Here is a 19,595-nt window from a genome sequence, read left to right as displayed (position 1 = left end):
CCCCTTTAAGCGAATCAATGAAGAACAGAAAGCCAAAATATTCGAGATGGAATATCAAAAACGCAAGCTGAATATTCGTATAGTCGGTCTGGACGAGTCAGTGAGATGTGCTCACCCTGAAGAGTTTGCCACAGAATTACAGAAAATCTTGGGAACAGAGATCCTTCCTAAAGTACCAGAGGTGGAACAGTGCTACAGATTGGGGACCCGATCCATTGGCAATAACGCTAAGCCCAGAGTGATATTGGTTATCCTGCGCCAAGTCAGAATAAAAGAAATGATTATTCGTGAAACTCGCAGGATGAAAGGCAATCTGAAATACATGGATGTACCAATACACTGCTTTGAAGATTATTGTCGTGATGTAGTGGACCTGCGTGCCAAGTTCAAGACGGTGATGTCTCAACTCTATCTGGAGAAATACAGACCCCTATTAACATACCCAGGTGTTGACGGTCTTGACGGGAAACTTCTGAAATTGGTCCCTGATTTAATTGCCCCTGCTATCTGTCATATTATAAATCAATCCTTTAGTGAATGTTTGTATCCGCAACAGTGGAAAACTGCCAAAGTAATACCACTGCCAAAAAATTTGAAATTGCCATTCTCAGGATCTAATAGTCGTCCCATAAGTTTACTGCCAGTTTTGAGTAAACTGATGGAAAGAATAGTAAGTGAACAGATTAAAAGCTACTTTTCTTTTAACACATTGACCACTGATTTTCAACATGCATATCGTGAAGGACATTCAACAGCGACTGCTTTAACCCAAATGACGGATGATTGGCTGAAAGAGATAGATAAAAAGAAAATGGTTGGAGCTGTCTTGCTTGATTTTACTGCAGCATTCGACATCATAGATCACAAATTCTTACTTAAAAAACTTGAATGTTACGGTTTCTCCTCATCTGCACTATCTTGGATGCAAACTTATTTAGCAAACCGGAAACAAATAGTTTTTTTTAATGGGAGTTACTCAGAAGTTAAAACGGTAAGGTGTGGAGTACCCCAAGGAAGTTGCCTTGGGCCTTTGCTCTACACCATATTTACAAATGACATGCCTCTTGTCCTAAATAAGTCCTATATTTCTATGTATGCGGATGATTCAACGATTTACACATCAGCCTCAACAGCCAATGAATTAAATACGGTTCTAAAGGCAGAGTTGCAATCAGTGATGGAATGGATAAAGAATAACAAACTAGTTCTAAACATATCAAAGACAAGTAGCATCATTTTCGGTTCAAACCATACTCTAAGAACGAACCCAGTCTTGAAACTTTTGATAAGTGATGTGGTAATTAATCAAGTCCAGGAGACTAAACTCCTAGGGGTAACATTAGACAGTAAATTGTCATGGTCACACCATATAAACAATATAGTAGTGAAAATGGGAAGAGGGATTTCTGTTGTTAAAAGATGTGCTCATTTGTTACCACTAAATTCTATCAAACAGGTAATTCAAGCTCTGGTTTTGTCAAATCTTGACTATTGTCCTGCAGTATGGTCGAATGTAACAACGAATAAACTGAAAAAATTACAAATGGTACAAAACAAAGCAGCACGTATAGCGCTTCGCTGTGAGTACAGAACTAATGTTGCAGCGATGCACAGTTGTTTAACTTGGTTACTTGTCAAACATAAATTACTCTGCTCACTCCTTGTATTCACTAGGAATATTCTTGTTACAAAGATCCCCTCAATTTTATATAACAATTTATCAATAAGTCTTGACAGACACAACCATTCCACCAGACATGCTTCTGCACGAGGTTTTACACTTCCAAAAGTGAGGTCGAATGCAATGAAGCGAACTGTCATGTTCCGTGGTATGCAGGAATGGAACTCTCTTCCCAGACATGTTAAGCAGGAGAATAGTAAATGCCGTTTCAAAATCGTGGTAAAACAACATTTTCAACCAAAGAAATTGACATTCCCTAATAGATAGTGTGTACGTAAATGAAAATGTATGTGTCTGATATTTTTATCTTGTATTATGAATTTGATTAGGGTTTTTATTGTTGTTTTAATTGTCTGTATGACATGTAAATGTTGTGAGTGTATAAGGGTTTTTATTGTTGTTTTAATGGTCTGTATGTCATGTAAATGGTATGAGTGTATAAGGGTTTTTATTGTTGTTTTAATTGTCTGTATGACATGTAAATGTTGTGAGTGTATACGTCTGTAACTGTATTTTTTTATGTGTTATGGACCCCAGGAAGAATAGCCCCAGCACTGCTGTGGCTAATGGGGATCCAAATAAACTTAAACTTAAACTTAAACCCTGCAATACTTCGCATTGTCGATAAAAAAGGAGCAAGGGTTTTCCTCAACTCGCCTGAAGATGCAGCCAAATACTTGTCTGCACAACACGCAGGATAGTGTATAAATGGCCTTTTAATCTCTGTTATGCAAGGTCACCATATAGTATAATCTTTAATGAACCGAGGATTTGGGACAGAGAGACCTACGTGCTCAGAGTTATTGAATGCTTTCCCCGTCGGGATTCTATTATTGCAGACATATTGGATTCAAGATTGGAACACTCCAGAACATACTGGAACATTCGAACAATGTAAAAACGACATATTGGAATAATCTAGAACATCTAAAGCATTCTTTGATATAGGGAACATTCTGGAATAACAGCAATACGTGGTCAGTCATTCTACCAGAAGCCCCTCGGGGGAATAATCAACAGCATCTAGATGCAGAACCACAGAACCATCATAGCAGCGGCCGGCTGAAAGATCATTCTACACAACGGATCATCGCCCACCCCGGTCAGGGGAAATGCTGCATATACGTATTTAAAAACTGTTTTTTTTATTAATTGGAAATATTTCCACTACTTCTCCAATTTATACTTTAGATGTTTAAGCATAGCAAAGCTCTTTTAAGATCTAAGTTAATGTTCTCTTCCTTTTACTTGTTTTTTTCATCCATTTTCTCTGATTTATTGAGGCTCTCTCTTTAGTTCAATACCTCCATATTATTCATGGGTTACTATAAATTACACAAGTTCATATAAAATGTAAGTGATTAGGGCATGATAATTGAAGCTTATTTTTGGTCTTTATTTTAATTTTTATCTTATTTAAATTTTTATTTTACGGGAAAGTGGCCAAGCCACAGTCGACATTCTACTTATGGTAGAATTTAGAGTGTTAGATCCTATGGTATACATAGGAATGTTAAGGATAATTGGATCATTCTGGGATATCCGGTGGTGCAAGGGAGGGAGTCATACGCAAAGGTTGTGTTCATGGAACACAATCCTGTACGACTCTCGGTGGGAGGGAAGGGTAGGGGATTTTTATTTGTATATATGTATGTTTTTAAGCTCGGCTCTCAACGGGACCTCACTAGTGGGATGTATATCTATTATTGCCTCGCACTCTAGAAGCATTACCAAAAATTACAATACAACATGTATAGATTATGGCTAGTTTGAATATAATGATATGGAACACCGGGGGAATAAATAACCAACTCAAACGCAAAAGCGTGCTCACACTGATGAAAAAAGAACATGTGGACATTGCTCTGCTAAGCGAAACGCACATTCTAGAGAAAGACATAGATAAATTAGCGGACAACACATACCATAATATTAGTCACTCTTCTATTGGTACGAGAACTCGGGGTGTAGCCATAGTCGTTAAACGTAAGTTGAATATTGTACTAAAGGGAGTATGGTCTGATGTAGAAGGTCGGATAACTATAGCTAAGATTGAACATAAGAACAGGAAAATAGCGTTGGTAGCGGTATACGCCCCAAATTTGTACGAAGAAGATTTCTTCACTACACTAACCAATGCAATGTTAGACATTCCCGATTACTCATTTATAATAGGTGCGGATTTTAATGCCATCTGGAACCCAAGGATGGACAAATCTTACCTCGCCTTTTCCAGCGAACAAAAGAATTCATCGAAGGCATTAAAGGATTGGTCGAAGATTACAGGTGTAAATGACTTATGGCGGTTACTTAATCCCACGACCCGAAAGTACTCTTGTCGATCTGCGAGACATAATACACTATCCAGAATAGATTATGTCTTTGCATCACAGAGACTATTTGATAATTATGAAGTGGAAATGATACCCAACGCACTATCAGATCACTGTTATTTACTCCTTAAAGGTACATTTGGTATACTATCCTCCCGAGCCCCAAGATGGCGATTTAACTCGTTGCTGCTTAATAACAAGGAATTCATTACACAACTCAAAGAAGCTCTTATAGTATTCCAACGGGAGAATGCAAACTCGGTGCAAGACCCCAGAATAATATGGATGTCGGTAAAGGGAATGATCAAAGATTTCACGGATAGCTTTTCCTCCAAAATGCGCAAGAATAAATGCACAAAACTGGCTGAGCTGGAAACGCTTTACTCAACGTTATTTAATTCTCTAAAATACAACAACTCAACTCGACTAGAGAATCAAGTTAACGTACTAAAAATAGAGATCAATGCCATATACAGACAACAATCGGAAATACAAATACGCAGCACAAGACAACAGCAGTACTCCCATGGTTCCAAACCTAGTCATCTATTAGCCATGCGATTAAGAATTAATGCAAAATTTGCAGATATAACTACCATTAGAGCACAACAAGTACTTGTAACAGATCCTGTAAAAATAAACGATACATTCAAAGAATTCTACTCCGACTTATATAAATCAGAAACGACCTTCGATCAAAACAAAATGGACACATTTCTTAATAAAATTATTCTCCCTAAACTTTCAGAGGATGACGCTAAACAGTTAGAAACACCGATCACACTAGAGGAACTCAAGAAGGCCATAACCGCAATGCAAAGTGGTAAGGCTCCTGGAAGAGACGGTTTCCCATCAGAAATGTACCTTTCTTGTTGGGACATAATTGGTCCCTTATTACTAAATATGATCTTATACTCAGTCAAGGAGGGGAACTTCCATAAGAATGACAATATTGCACTCATAACAGTTCTCCTTAAAAAAGACAAAGACCCCAACGAGTGCGGTAGTTATAGACCTTTAAGCCTCCTCGGAACCGATATCAAACTGTACTCTAAGGTATTAGCCATCAGATTACAAAAGCATATGACGTCTTTAGTTCACCCGGACCAAACTGGCTTCATAAGAGGCCGCCTGATCACTGATAACATAAGACGAATACTGCACGTACTAGATGCCGACAAGGATGACACCATACCTAAGGCGATGCTGTCCCTGGATGCTATGAAAGCCTTTGACAGGCTGGAATGGTCGTATCTATGGGGAGTACTAGAAAGGATGGGGTTAGGAAAAGGATTCATTGATATGATTAAAGTATGATACAAAGACCCATCGGCCATGATTACAACAGGCACAATCATCTCCAAAATCTTTCCGGTATCACGCTCTGCCAGACAGGGTTGTCCTCTTAGTCCCGGACTATTCAATCTATCATTAGAGCCTTTAGCACAATATATAAGACAATCCCAATCCATAGAACCAATCGTAATCAAGGGCACACAACAAAAAATTAGTTTATATGCGGACAACGTAATATTGTTCATGCAAAACCCCAACACCACATTGCCTCATCTGCTCAAGTTGATTGAGGACTTTGGTGATTTATCGGGATTTAAGATAAATTGGCCGAAGTCGGCTTTCCTTCCACTTAACACCCCTGCAAAAAAAGATATAACCCTCCCAGGAGAGATACCGATGGTAAAACATTTCAGATGCTTGGGAGTGGAAATATTCCCCACCATAAGACAAACGGTGAAGCACAATTACACAAAAATCCAAAACAAAATCAAAGACGACCTTGATAGATGGGCAAAACTTAAAAACACAGTACAAGCACGGATATCAATAGTTAAGATGGATGTACTACCTAGAATCAACTTCTTCAGTTCAATGCTACCGTTACCCCCTCCAGAGGGTTACTGGAAAAGATTACACTCCTCCACATACAAATTTATTTGGAATAACAAACCACCACGTATAAAAAGATCCACCGCACAGAGAAATAAAGCAGATGGTGGCATGGCATTTCCAGATTTTTTCCAATATTTTAAGGCGTACACATTAAGACCATTGACAACATGGTTTGACCCCCAAGCATTAGTATCCTGGAGAAAATTAGAAGAAAACATAGTAGCCCCACATAGACTGAAGGACATAGCATACACTGAACTACCAATCAAGCACTGTGAACGAAAATGTGGCCCCATAATTACTCATGCGATCCGGATATGGCGTGAATCACAAAAAAAAAATCCTAACCCACATAAATGGCACAATCATACTCCCTTATTCAATAACAATGCACTCTTAATTGAAAATACGACCTATAAGATTCCCTATATGGGAAGAGCAAGGCATACACTCATTAGGGGATGTTTTTAACAAACAGGGTTTTTGTAGTGATAAAGAAATACGCAAAAAATGTAATCTCACCAAGTCCACATGGCTTTTTTACAAACAGTTACAGCTATGTTTGAAGTCTCACGGTGTTCCATTAGACAGACCAATTGAACACCACAGATACCACAAATTCTTCTACGAAAGAAAGACATCTAGAGGTTTTGTTTCAGAATTTTATCATCAATTACTAACTTCCTCGTATGAAACCCTCCAACTAGACTCTGTCTGGAGGAGGGATATACCAGACCTGGAAAATGACTTTGATTGGCAAGGAGCCTGGGCAAATGTCCGACTTACATCAAGGAACCCGGATCATCAACAAATCAATCTTAACTATATCCACAGGACATACTTGACTCCTATAAGACTGTGCCGAATGGGGCTTAAACAAGACTCCAAATGCACCCAATGTACAAATGGGGACGAAGGGACATTTATGCACATGTATTGGGACTGCCCACCAGTCAAGGCATTCTGGAAAGATGTGACCCAACAATTATCAAAACTCGTATCTTGGAATATACCTGTACACCCCTCGGTATTACTATTGAATGATGTTTTTGAGTTTGCAGTGAATCCACAGCTAAAGAGATTGGTTTTATCGGGTATCACAGTAGCTAAAAAGCTGATTGCATCACACTGGTTTCAACCGGAAAAAATTTGCCGTAAAGTTTGGTTTCTTACATATCTCGATGTGATTTATCAAGAAATATCTACAGCAAGAATTCTGGGTCTCAATGAATCCAAAATGTCAATGTGGTTAGAAGTGGTGGAGAGAATAAAAGCTAGCTTATAATGGTAGTGTCTGGTTAGGTGCGAGGGATAGTGGAGGTACTTCTCAAGGTGGGGTCCGGGAGGGGGGGGTTCGAGCTGGAGCATATGTGTGTAGGTTTTTAGATAACAGGTATTAGGGGTATATCTTATATAAGACAATTAACTAAAATGTGATCTCATTGGATGTGCTCTGACAATTAATGCTTGTATATCTTATCGTGTGTTGTCATATTTGTTTATGTGTTTGTTAAAAAAATTATAAAAAAATTAAATACAAAAAAAAGTATGTGGTGCCAAACTGAATCAACACATCTACAGCTTTTTTTTATAAAAAAAATTTAAAATAATTTTAATAATATTTTTTTATTAAAATGTTTATTTTATTTCTTTTTTATTGGCGACCCAATAAAAATGGGTCCGCGACCAATTTTGGGTCGCGACCCTAAGTTTGGGAAACGCTGCACTAGACTAGACAAATATCAAGATGTAACCATCAGTGGACCAATTGCATGCTTTTGCAGAGGACAAGAAGCCTTCAGTCGACTCCTTCAGACATTAAGCACCCCCACAGCCCAAATGGAATGATAAACATTTTTATTTTTATATATATATATTATAATTATTTTTTCTAGTCGACTAATAGTCGACTAACGGCTATCCAAATCCTTAGTCGGGGACAGCCCTATTGTGCACACGGGGCAGTGTTGTAGGACTCAAGTCCAGGACTGATTTTCAGGACTCGTGACTCGACTGGTACTTGAGCACTGATGACTCGGACTCGGACTCGAGCACTGACTGCATTCGGACTCGGAAGGTGCAGACGAGGACTCGGACTTGTTCATTGATAAATACAGTTATTTCTATTTATTTATTTTTGTAATAGGCCCTAATCATTTGGCATAAGATATTGATGGCGAGTGCATTTGTTTGGCTATTGTGTCACAAAGTAAATAAACTCCCCTTTGAAATGGTGACCGCTGTGTCATTTATGTTTAACACTTTGAATGCCGACGACGTGTATTGTCGTTTGATTTTTTTATTAGCGATCTGAATACATATTTCATCAACCGAGTCTCCCGTTGGTACAGCAGACTCTCTAGGTCCTCCTAGAGTCTAGGAGCTCAGATGGGAAAAAACCGCCCCCTATCGTCTATCCCTGTGTAACTGCAGGTCAGTCGATTATACTGGGAGATCCCTGTGGGGATCTGTAGAGGTGGAGCCAACTGGCTCCATTGTGCTGGCGAGCCGTCTGATGATGAGGGATCTGATCGCGAGATGGAAAGCAGCCTGGAATATATATTTACAGCAGCCAATAATCAATCAATAAACGCGATCGATATTTGGAATGGCGATCAGGAATTGGAATAATCTTTTTGGAGAACATCTGATCTAAGGTAAGGAGTCTATGTTACAAGTTTTAGGATAATCAGACCTGTATTCACTGAGATATCAGCATGTGCCGTGTGTATGTGTGTGTGTGATCTTGAGGAAATGGATAATAGATTTTTCAGCCCGCCTCTATAGCGTGCATAAGTACACATATACAATCGATAATCTAGCGTTTATTTGAAAACGATTCATAAATAGGCCGACAAATGACAACGTGTCTAGTGTATTCGAGAATATTCCAATAAATGGCGTTTATGGGGGAATCTTTCAATTTTCCGAAAATTTTCGAGAGAACGATAGCTTTTCGAAATGCTATAAAAAGGATATGAACCGATTAAAAAACAATCCGTTTCGACAATGTTGACTGCAAACACGTCATTGATAAGCGACGGGCAGATTAGACACATAGCCATAATTTCAAACATAGATTATGCGTTTTTAACGCTAACATTGAAGTGGATGATGGCATTCAACGGGGTAAAAAGGTAAACAAGGTCGGCACTGATAGTGTTAATGTAGACCTTTTTTTATTTGTATGACAGCTCAGACTCAACTTTGATGACTCGGGCTCGGACTAGGATAATGGGGACTCGACTCTGACTCTTCTTTGGTGACTCGGACTTGGACTCAGGGACATCGAGACTTGACCTCGTGATTTAGTCACTCGACTACAACACTGGTGCACATTGCAAGTGAGATGAAACCTGTGGCCAAGCAACACAAACACCTTCACAGCTACTGGTGGACAGAGAGATATCCGTTCTGCCCAGTTCTGCTCATCTGACCCAATGTCAATAAATACATAAATAAATAAAAACTACTATCATTAGCCCATATGTTCACCTATCTGCCCAGTTCTGCTCATCGGATCAAATGTCAACAAATGAAAATTATTAGAAAATACAAATTCACAATCATCAGCTGATAATATCTGCCCAGTTTTGCTCATTGGACCAATACCGATAAATAAATTAAAAAATATATATATTATTAATGTTATCTACGGAAACAAATATATGGTGCTTCCTACATGTTTAGCAACATATTCTCAGGCTTTTTCCACTGTCCTCATTGTGATAATTCGCTCTGATCTGATACAAGCCTAAATGTAAGGGTACAGAACAATGGGGATCTGGTAGGCGTAGCATGCAGTATGCAGTATGCAGTGTGCACACTCCATACCTTCTTTTGAGCATGTTTGGCCTTTTCCACCTACCCTGAGGCCTGGCCGGTCTGTGAGCCGACTGCCTGAGAGCAGAATTAAAAGTGTCTTTCAAGGTGAGACACACGGGCATACTGTTTAATGAATGCATTGGAGAACAGGGTCAAAAGGGCCGGCCTAAAATAAGAACATTTCCCCTCTTCAGCCTGCACCTGCTCTGCCCCAGGGGGAGGAAGTGTTGCATCATGCATATACATGCTGTACAGGTTAAGACCCCTGGTGCTGATGCTACAGGTGCCACCTGAATGAGGCAAGCAGGGGGAGGACAGTCTTGTCATTTGGGGATTCACTAAAAACCAGGCATCTCATGTACCCTGCCCAATGGGTGTGAGAGAGGTCTCCAGTGGCTTTTGAAATACCTTTGCAGAAAATGTATTTGTGCCGTTTACCCAACCGGTCTCCTTTGCAGACATTAGGTATCTAAAGGCTCTATTCCAAATGTTGCATTCAATGGGTTTGCTGACTATATCAAGAACGAACCTGGCTCCAATATTATTTTCCATAATCCATACTCCCCTTAGCTGAAATAATTCAGAAACATTATATCTCCAACCATTTTTATGCTGATGACACAGTTATATCTTCCCAACAACACCCAGTAATACTTCCAACCTCGACGATCTGAGAGCATTGAGGATATAAAATCATGGATGTCTCACAATTTCCTTCAACTAAATGAAAAGAAAACTGAAATCATTCTGTTGGATCCTCCCAAATATACCAAGCTCATTACAGATAGCTTAGGTCAGCTTTCCACCTATGTCAAGCCCCATGGGGTCATTTTTTACTCTGCTTTTAAATTTGACAAACAGGTAAACACTGTTGTCAAATCCAGCTTTTTTCAACTCCGTAATATTGCAAAAATAAAAGCAATCCTATCCCCCACCGATCTAGAAAGAGTTATTCACTTATTCATCACTTCACGTCTGGACTATTGTAACTCCCTGTACACAGGCATCAGCCAGAGATCCTTATCCCGTCTCCAGCTGGTTCCGAACCCTGAGAATAGATTTTAAAATTCTCCTTTTTGTTTATAAGGCAATGAGGTCACCGCTATCGTCTCCCCTCCCCCTTTTCATTGTAAAGCGCCTTGGGTACGTGAAAGGCGCTATATAAATTCAAGCCATTATTATTATTATTATGACTAGCGCAGCCCCCATGTATATCAGACCTCCTAACCCCCTAAATCCCGCCTCAAAACCCACCTTTACTCCATAGCATTTGGCTAGGATTAATCCCCGCTCCCATACCATTCTCTACATTTTTCTCTGTCAGCCTAGTGCTTATTCGGTCCCCCTTGTGTTGCTGTTCTGTACAGTGTTCAGTTACTCTATTGTCATTCCCTGTGTCTTATGTCTTACCGTACTGTCTGTTGCATAGTCCTACTGCCATAACATATCGTCTGATTGATTGATTGAACATTTTATTAACAGATTGCAGTATGGGTACAATACAGTACGGCTCAATACACACAATTGTTAAGGGGATGCAGACCAGAGAAAGATTTTCATCTTGTTTACATCAGGGTCCCCCATTTTCAATTCATCATAAAATATGACATACATGACATACAGATAGACAGTAGTTACATCCAGACATTTATGACATACCAGATCTACAAATACAGTACTGTTTAAGAGTACAATGCCTGTCATATAGACCCTGGCATTGGAAACTCTGATTAATAGACAGAGTTTCTAAAAAGAGAGTATACATATATATTATATATATGTACATTGGAGAAGGTTGGGTAGGTGGGGTGGGGGTGGAGAAACTGTACATTGGAGGGGGTTGGGTAGGTGGGAGGGAAAACTGTACATTGGAGGGGGTTGGGTTTGGACATTTACAGGGGCCAGTTTCGAATGGCAGCCTCCCGTAGGTGCTCTTTGAGAGTGGTTTTGAAGGTGGGTAGTGATTCACATTCCTTTACAGCTGTGGGTAGGGCGTTCCACATTGATGTGGCATAATTGCAAAACGTGTTTAGTCCCTTGTTTGAGCCAAATCTGGGTTTAACATGATTTGTGGGTCTAGTCTCCTATGTCTACTATATTGTCGGCTGTATAGTCTTTGTGCCATAACATATTGTCTACTGTCTTATGTCATACTGTATCGTCTGTACGGTCTGTTGTATACTAGTGTCTTGTGGTCCTACTGTATTGACTGACCATCCTGTCTTTTGTCATGTTGTATTGTCCTCTGTTCCACTGTGTGACTGTCTATAGTTTTTAACTTTACTGTACAGCACTTGGTCAGCTCTTTGAGCTTTTAAATGTGCTATATAAATAAATGACTTGACAGGTGAAAGCGTGACCCTTACATCTATGATGACTCAATCATGTATTTAAGCGCCTATTGACTCAAGTACAGCGTCTTTATAAGAAACCCATCTATAGACTATCCGTTTGTGATTTGGTAAATTGTGTATTATTTAGTGTGGGTGACCCCACACTATTATAATCTATACTCTTTATTATTCTTTATTTATTCCGCCGATTTTTGTCTGCTAACTCCTACCAGAGCTTTCGCACCACATACACGTGTAAGGTATCAAAACTACCGGCTTGGTCCAACTCGAGTTGCTATTACTTTTCACCGCACCGTTTGGCTACAAATCGACTTTAAACGGGAAATTTCGGTCCATAAGGAATGAATGGCAGAACTAGATTGTAGAAGCTGAATTTTTTTGTTTTACCATCACCTTTTGTAAATTGCGACAGTGATCTCAATTTTGGACGTAGATATAAAAACAACACATCAAAACGATGACACGACTGTGCCCTCGCTCACAAAAGACAAATAAATGGAATTGGACCTTTCTATCTCAACTTATGACCATTTCTTTGAAAGTCATGCTCCACATAGACCCGAATGGGCTCTCCATTTTTTACCGTTCCTTCCCTTGTTTTTCCGATCGCCACCCAGGCCACAATTGTCGACAGAATTACACAATATCGCACAAAACCCTTCACATAACCCTTCAAGTGCTCATATTAAGGTCACTAAGCTTCATCTCTTATCGTTTTGCTTTAATCATCGTGAGAGTGAAGGACGCCTCAGCCCTCATTGAAATACATTGGGTCCATAGTGTCCCTCAGTTAGAATTCGAATCAATTAAGGGTAGCAGGTGTGCATGACTCAGTGTGGCCAACATCGACCAATGAAAGAGGATATCCCTACCGAGTACAATGGAACAACCCGCAAGTCTCTACAACAAACGGTTCAAGAAATACACTAAGGGGCGTGGCCTAAGGATCGGGGGAGTGGTCAACATCGACCAATGAAAGAGGATATCCCTACCGAGTACAATGGAGCAACCCGCAAGTCTCTACGACAAACGGTTCAAGAGATACACTAAGGGGTGTGGCCTAAGGGGGCGTGGTCTAAGGATCGGGGGAGTGGTCAACATCGACCAATGAAAGAGGATATCCCTACCGAGTACAATGGCACAACCCGCAAGTCTCTACGACAAACGGTTCAAGAGATACACTGAGGGGGTGTGGCCTAAGGGGGCGTGGTCTAAGGATCGGGGGAGTGGTCAACATCGACTACATCGAGGACATCCCTACTGAGTACAATGACACAACCCGCAAGACAGAGGGCGCTGTCAAGCAATTCAGTACTGCAACACAGAGGGTAACTTAAGGGTTAAGTCCATGAGAGGTCATTGGCAGGTCAGCTGTAGCCATGGGCCATGAGCCACACACCTGTTAAGCTGATGCAATCATGCATCAGGTGATGCAATCACGAATGACTCTGCACTTTCACTTTGAATGTATTCCAATGAGGGCAGACGCATGACTGCATTGTCACGATGATTAAAAGCAAACGATAAGAGATGAAGCATTGTGACTCGCACATGAGCACTTCAAGGAGTAGGTGAAGGGTTGTGTGCGATATTGTGGCATTCCGTCGACAATTGTGGCCTTGGTGGCGATCGGAACAGAAGGGGGGGAAAAGCAAAATAATCTGTTTTTTCTAGAGTGCGAACACATTGGTGTCTATGGGGAGGAGAACCTTCAAACAAATGGTCATCAGTTGAGATAGAAATGTCCAATTCCATTTATTTTTCTTTTGTGAGCGAACAGACAGCCGTGTCATCGTTTTGATGTGTTTTTTTCTACGTCCAAAATTGAGATCACTGTCGCAATTTACCCAAGGTGGTGGGAAAAAAATTATTCCAACTCCTACACTCTAACTTGCCATTCATTTCCAATGGGACCGACATTTTCCTGTTTAAAGTCGATTTGTAGCCAAACGGTGCGGTGAAACTTTCCGGGTTTGAATAGCGCTGTTGCCATAGGCAAGCCGTCGTTTTGATACATTTCACGTATATGGGGCGCGAACGCTCGGGCACGAGTAGTGTTTGCAAAATTGGTAGTTTGAATAGCGCTGTTGCCATAGGCAAGCCGGTCGTTTTGATACCTTTCACGTGTATGGGGCGCGAACGCTCTGGCACGAGTAGTGTTTGCAAAATCGGTGGAATAAAGAAGATAGAATAAGAATAATAAAAATAGTATAGATTACTATAGTGTGGGTGGCAACCTGGCTTCGCCAGGTCACCAACACTAATAATATATATATTTTTTGTATATCCTCAAAATAAATCCTCAATTTGAATAAAGTGATTAATCTGATTAAACAACGTTCAAACCTTCGTTTTTAATAAAAAAAAGTAAAATATATATTTATAATTTCTTTTTAATATCCTCAAATAAAGTGATTCATCTGATTAAATTAGTCTTTTTTCATTCAGTATTCAATATTGTCTGATTCAATATTAACATTCAGTATTCAATAGTGTCTGATTCAATATTAACATTCAGTATTCAAGTAGAACAGCTAGCTAGCCGTTGTGGACACTCACCTTTCCTTTCATTTTCCTTTTGTGGATGTGTTGTTTAGTCTATCTGTCTGAACAGGACTGATAAGTCCTGTTTCAAGATGCACAATGAGATCTTCTGAGAGAATTGTTGAATAGATACACAAATGTTCTAGAATGTGCTATTATGACATCATAATCAGTAGGGATATCCTCTTTCATTGGTCTATGTTGACCACGCCCCCATTGTTAGGCTCCTCCCCTCCAGGGGATTAATCTGGGCCCTTAGGCCACGCCCCCCTTTTGTATCTTTTGAACCGCTTGTCGTAGAGACTTGCGGGTTGGGTTGTGCCATTGTACTCAGTAGGGATATCCTCTTTCATTGGTCTATGTTGACCACGCCCCCATGGTTCGGCCCCTCCCCCTTCAGGGGATTAACCATTGATCATTAGGCCACGCCCCCTTTTTGTATATTTTTTACCATTTGTCGTAGAGACTTGCGGGTTGTGCCATTGTACTCAGTAGGGATATCCTCTTTCATTGGTCTATGTTGACCACGCCCCCATGGTTCAGCTCCTCCCCTTTTGTGTATCTTTTGAAAAATTTGTCGTAGAGACTTGCGGGTTGTGCCATTGTACTCAGTAGGGATATCCTCTTTCATTGGTCTATGTTGACCACGCCCCCATGCTTCGGATCCTCCCCCTTCCGGGGATTAACCCTTGATCATTAGGCCACACCCCATTTTTGTATATTTTGAACCATTTGTCGTAGAGACTTGCGGGTTGTGCCATTGTACTCAGTAGGGATATCCTCTTTCATTGGTCTATGTTGACCACGCCCCCATGGTTCGGCTCCTCCCCTTTTGTGTATCTTTTGAAAAATTTGTCGTAGAGACTTGCGGGTTGTGCCATTGTACTCAGTAGGGATATCCTCTTTCATTGGTCTATGTTGACCACAGGATTTGAATCAATTAAGGCTTGCAGGTGTACTGAGTTGATTGACACCTGCATGTGCATGTGCATGACACTTAAGGGAGGTGTCAATCAACTTAGTACTGACTTCTACATTCATTGGTGGATGTTAGCCATGACCTCTATACAATGGGTTAACCCTTTAACTATACCACTTACATTAGACACCCTAGCAACCACCTATAACACCCTAGCAACCACCTAGAATCACCCTAGCAACCAGCTATAACACCCTAGCAACCACCTAGAAACACCCTAGCAACCAGCTATAACACCCTAGCAACTAGGGCTGGACGGTATGGTCTAAAATGTATATCACGGTATAATTTGAAGCATAGACGGTAACGGTATATATCACGGTATAATAACTTATCTTAAAATTTCTATATAAATGCTTCTGAAGGGGTAAAACACTGGTATGGCAGCTATTACTGTACTCTTGTATTACTAGGACATATTTCACATAGTACAGAGGTATTTTAAGAACATGTATTGTGCAAAACTGCAATAGAAAAATGCAAAACCTTTTTTCAAGTGTCTGCAGGCAGGTAACGTAACGCGTATCTTGGATCCAGTGCTTTGACCATGTCTTTAAAGCCCTTTCTATCGACAGTTTGAAAAGGAACCATGTCATTACACAAGTAAACAGTGACAGCGTTTGTTATGTCGGTCCACCGCTGGCTTTTTTTGTCGTTTAACTTAACTTAAAAACGTAAATAATCAAAAATAACAAAATTATTCTGTTACAGCTGCTGAGCTATACTATAGCTAATGGCAATCAATATCTTCCTTTTGAATGAAATAGGTTTAAGAGTCGAATCAGGATTGTTAGCAGAGAGAGAGAGAGAGAGAGAGAGAGAGAGAGAGAGAGAGAGGGATGGGGGAGACAGAGTGAGAGAGAGGGAGGGAGAGAGGGAGGGAGGGGGCTGCTGCTAGAGTGGAGCTAACGTTGGCTTGCTGAATCTACATCAACAGGCTGCTAGGAGTGGAGCTAACGTTAGTGTTCTGAAGGCTACATCAACAGTTAACATTACATAAAGTTTTAGCGCGACGTGGGCATTCCAGAATGGCGAGGATGCAAAGCATGTTAGACGATTGGACCCGTCGCAGAATTTACATTACACATAGAAACTGCGTGACTCGCGAGAGAAGTTGTCACACAGCTGTGTGCAACGCAGGGCTAGTTCGCTTCTAGAATTGAAGGTCCGCTCTGTTCCGTGTCTATTATGAAATGACAATTGCGCGTTGACACGCCCACTATGCAAAGCCTCTGTGCTCCTAAATAATTTTTCCAGTTCGCACATATCTATTTTGCGAGTGAAATAGTCAGACTGTAGAGCCCTGCCTCAGGAAGCTAACGTTAGCTCCACTTAGCAGCCCCCTCCCTCCACACTGTGGTTACGTCATTGCTACTTTAGAGTTGCTCTACCGGTCACAAGGTATAGTCAAAATCCATACCGTAGCGCAAATTCATACCGTTTATACCGTATATACCGTCCACCCCTACCGTCCACCCCTACTAGCAACCACCTATAACACCCTAGCAACTACCTAGAAACATCCTAGCAACCAGCTATAACACCCTAGCAACCACTTAGAAACACCCTAGCAACCAGCTATAACACCCTAGCAACCACCTATAACACCCTAGCAACCACCTAGAAACACCCTAGCAACCAGCTAGAAACACCCTAGCAACCACCTATAACACCCTAGCAACCACCTAGAAACCCCCTAGCAACCATCTAGAAACACCCTAGCAACCAGCTATAACACCATAGCAACCACCTAGAAACACCCTAGCAACCAGCTATAACCAGGGTTCCCACGGTACCTGGAAAACATGGAATTCATTTTTTCATTTTCCATGTATGGAAAAGTCATGGAAACTGAGCAAAAGTGAACACTTACATGGAAATGGAAACAGTTGTCCTGGAAAATTGTATTGGATGATAAGTAAAATAGTAATAAAATGAAACTATTGAGCACAAAATTAAGATGAGTTTATAAAAACCCTTTACATAGATAGAAATGGATGATCCCATGTTGTAGAGCATGCTCTTGGCATCCTCTATGGTATATTGGATGTTGGAATTTGATGCAGGCAACTTGGTGATATGGACTTTAAAAGTATAGTTTCGGATTGGTGGACTTCAGGAATAATAATGTTACTCGCGATCTCAATAGAAGGGTCAAATACATGCATTTTCCAGCCAACACGGGAGCCTAGACATCTACAGTGAAACTTCTTATGCAAGTTTATCCTCAAATGTAAGTATTGTAGCTGTGTTTTAACTGTGTGGTAAACCTGGGTTTATCAACGTTAGTTAGTAAGCAGTGCAATCTTGCTAACTAGCTAGCAACTTGAGTTTGAGTTTGTTTTGAATTTGGATTTTGTTAATGATGCAAGCACATGGAGTGCAATCTTGCTAGCCAACATTCAGTTTGCTAACTAACTAGCTACTAGCTAGTGTTGGCTAGCTTGCATTGCTAGCTAACTACCAATACATTTTCACATTAGGCTGTGACATTACTTCTATACTAGTTGACATGAATAGTCTAGTCTTGATACATTTTGTAACATTCATTCTTATATCTACTTTTAGCTATTTTGTGATTTTTCGTTTTTTTTCTTTAAAAAGATTATACTACTAAATAGGAACATTTGGGGTGAGACATTTTTGAAAAATCATTGATCATGCCTAGACTGATTCTATACATCCATACTGTTAAGCTAAGCTTACTAGTGGGGTTGCTGTACAGAGGAACCACAGGGGAACCAGCCTTATGTTTTCCCTTTTAGGTTCATTAGTTTGATTTACAAAAGATTTTACAGAGTAAGAGTAGGCATACTACCCCTTCTACGTGAGACTCATAATCTAATAAGACTAATAATAAAGGAAAGAGGGAGGAGGAAGAGAAGAGGGGTGAAGATGAAAGAGGAGAAGAAGAGGATGCGAGAGTAGAGGATGACAGAGGAAAAGGGAGAAGAGTGGAGAGGAGTTGAGAAGAGTAGGAAGAGAAGACAGGAGCGGACACACGAGGGGAGGTGTGGAGAGAAGAGGACAGGATGAGATAGGAGAGGAGTGGAAGAGAGAACATATATCAATCCCAGTGCTCATGTGTTTCAAAGTTCCAGTTCAATAAATTGTTGTTCATCTACAGCTTGTTGCATTATTTCATGCATTGATATTATCAATAAGACATAATCTCTAAGCATTTACAATGTAGACTTGACTGGCACATCTTTTAAATCAAGTAAGTAGTCAGGTGTCCTAGGGGGTTGTGTGTGTGAGGGGAGGGGGGCGCCCTGATAACAGGGGGGAACCCTGATAACACCCTAGCAACCACCTCTTTTGTATCTTTTGAACCGTTTGTCATAGAGACAATACAGACCCTCTCCCGTTGGCCGGCGGTGCACAAGTGTCACCCACACTTTCACAATTTCCCCCGCGGAATTGTCTAGTATTATATATTTTTTATAAACATGTCGTCATAGCACCATATCTGGCCAACACCATCGGCCTCGCCTGAGTAGTGGGTCGTCATAGAAACCAACTGCCAAATGTGCTTGTTCTGAAACTTCATCAGTAACCCTTCCACTGCCGCACTACCAAACTGTTAACCCTTTCACTGTACAATACACAGCAGGTTAACCCTTTCACTGCCACACAACAGCCGGTTAACCCTTTCGGCGACCGTCGGTTGTGTGATAGTAAAGGGTTAACCTTCTGTCGTGTGGCAGTGAAAGGGTTATGCTCTGCTAGAAACGTGCACTCTGTGACTCGTCACACACACTCTGCAGACGGCAGGCTGATCCTTGTGAAAGATCCTCCGGGTGACGTTACATCCTCCTGCCTACCTGGTTGTCCACGCAGCGCCCGTCGGAGACATAGTTCCCTAGTCTGCTTGGAGGTCGTCTTCCCGTCTCCCCCTCTGTCTCAGCAGCGTCGTCCTCCCGGACAGAAGGCAACGCGCTCTCCCTGACCACCTTCTTCCCATGGACCAT

At 40.8% G+C, this 19,595-nt stretch overlaps 1 protein-coding gene across 1 annotated transcript in view; it reads right to left on the bottom strand.

Annotated features, from left to right (window-relative positions):
• Nucleotides 1-19,595, bottom strand: part of lrrc74b (leucine rich repeat containing 74B) — a gene marked incomplete at both ends in the record, with an annotated part of 98,379 nt that extends 78,784 nt beyond the window's left edge. Inside the window, one exon of the mRNA XM_084308096.1 lies at nucleotides 19,449-19,595. Coding sequence (XP_084164222.1) covers nucleotides 19,449-19,595 — 147 coding nt within the window. The remainder of the gene's footprint in view (nucleotides 1-19,448) is intronic.

This window comes from Notolepis coatsorum, assembly GCF_963971535.1.
Source record: "Notolepis coatsorum genome assembly, chromosome: 2".
NCBI classification, from domain to species: Eukaryota; Metazoa; Chordata; class Actinopteri; order Aulopiformes; family Paralepididae; genus Notolepis; species Notolepis coatsorum.
The sequence above is the reverse complement of the archived record's forward strand: the minus strand, read 5'-3'. Positions and strand labels throughout refer to the sequence as shown.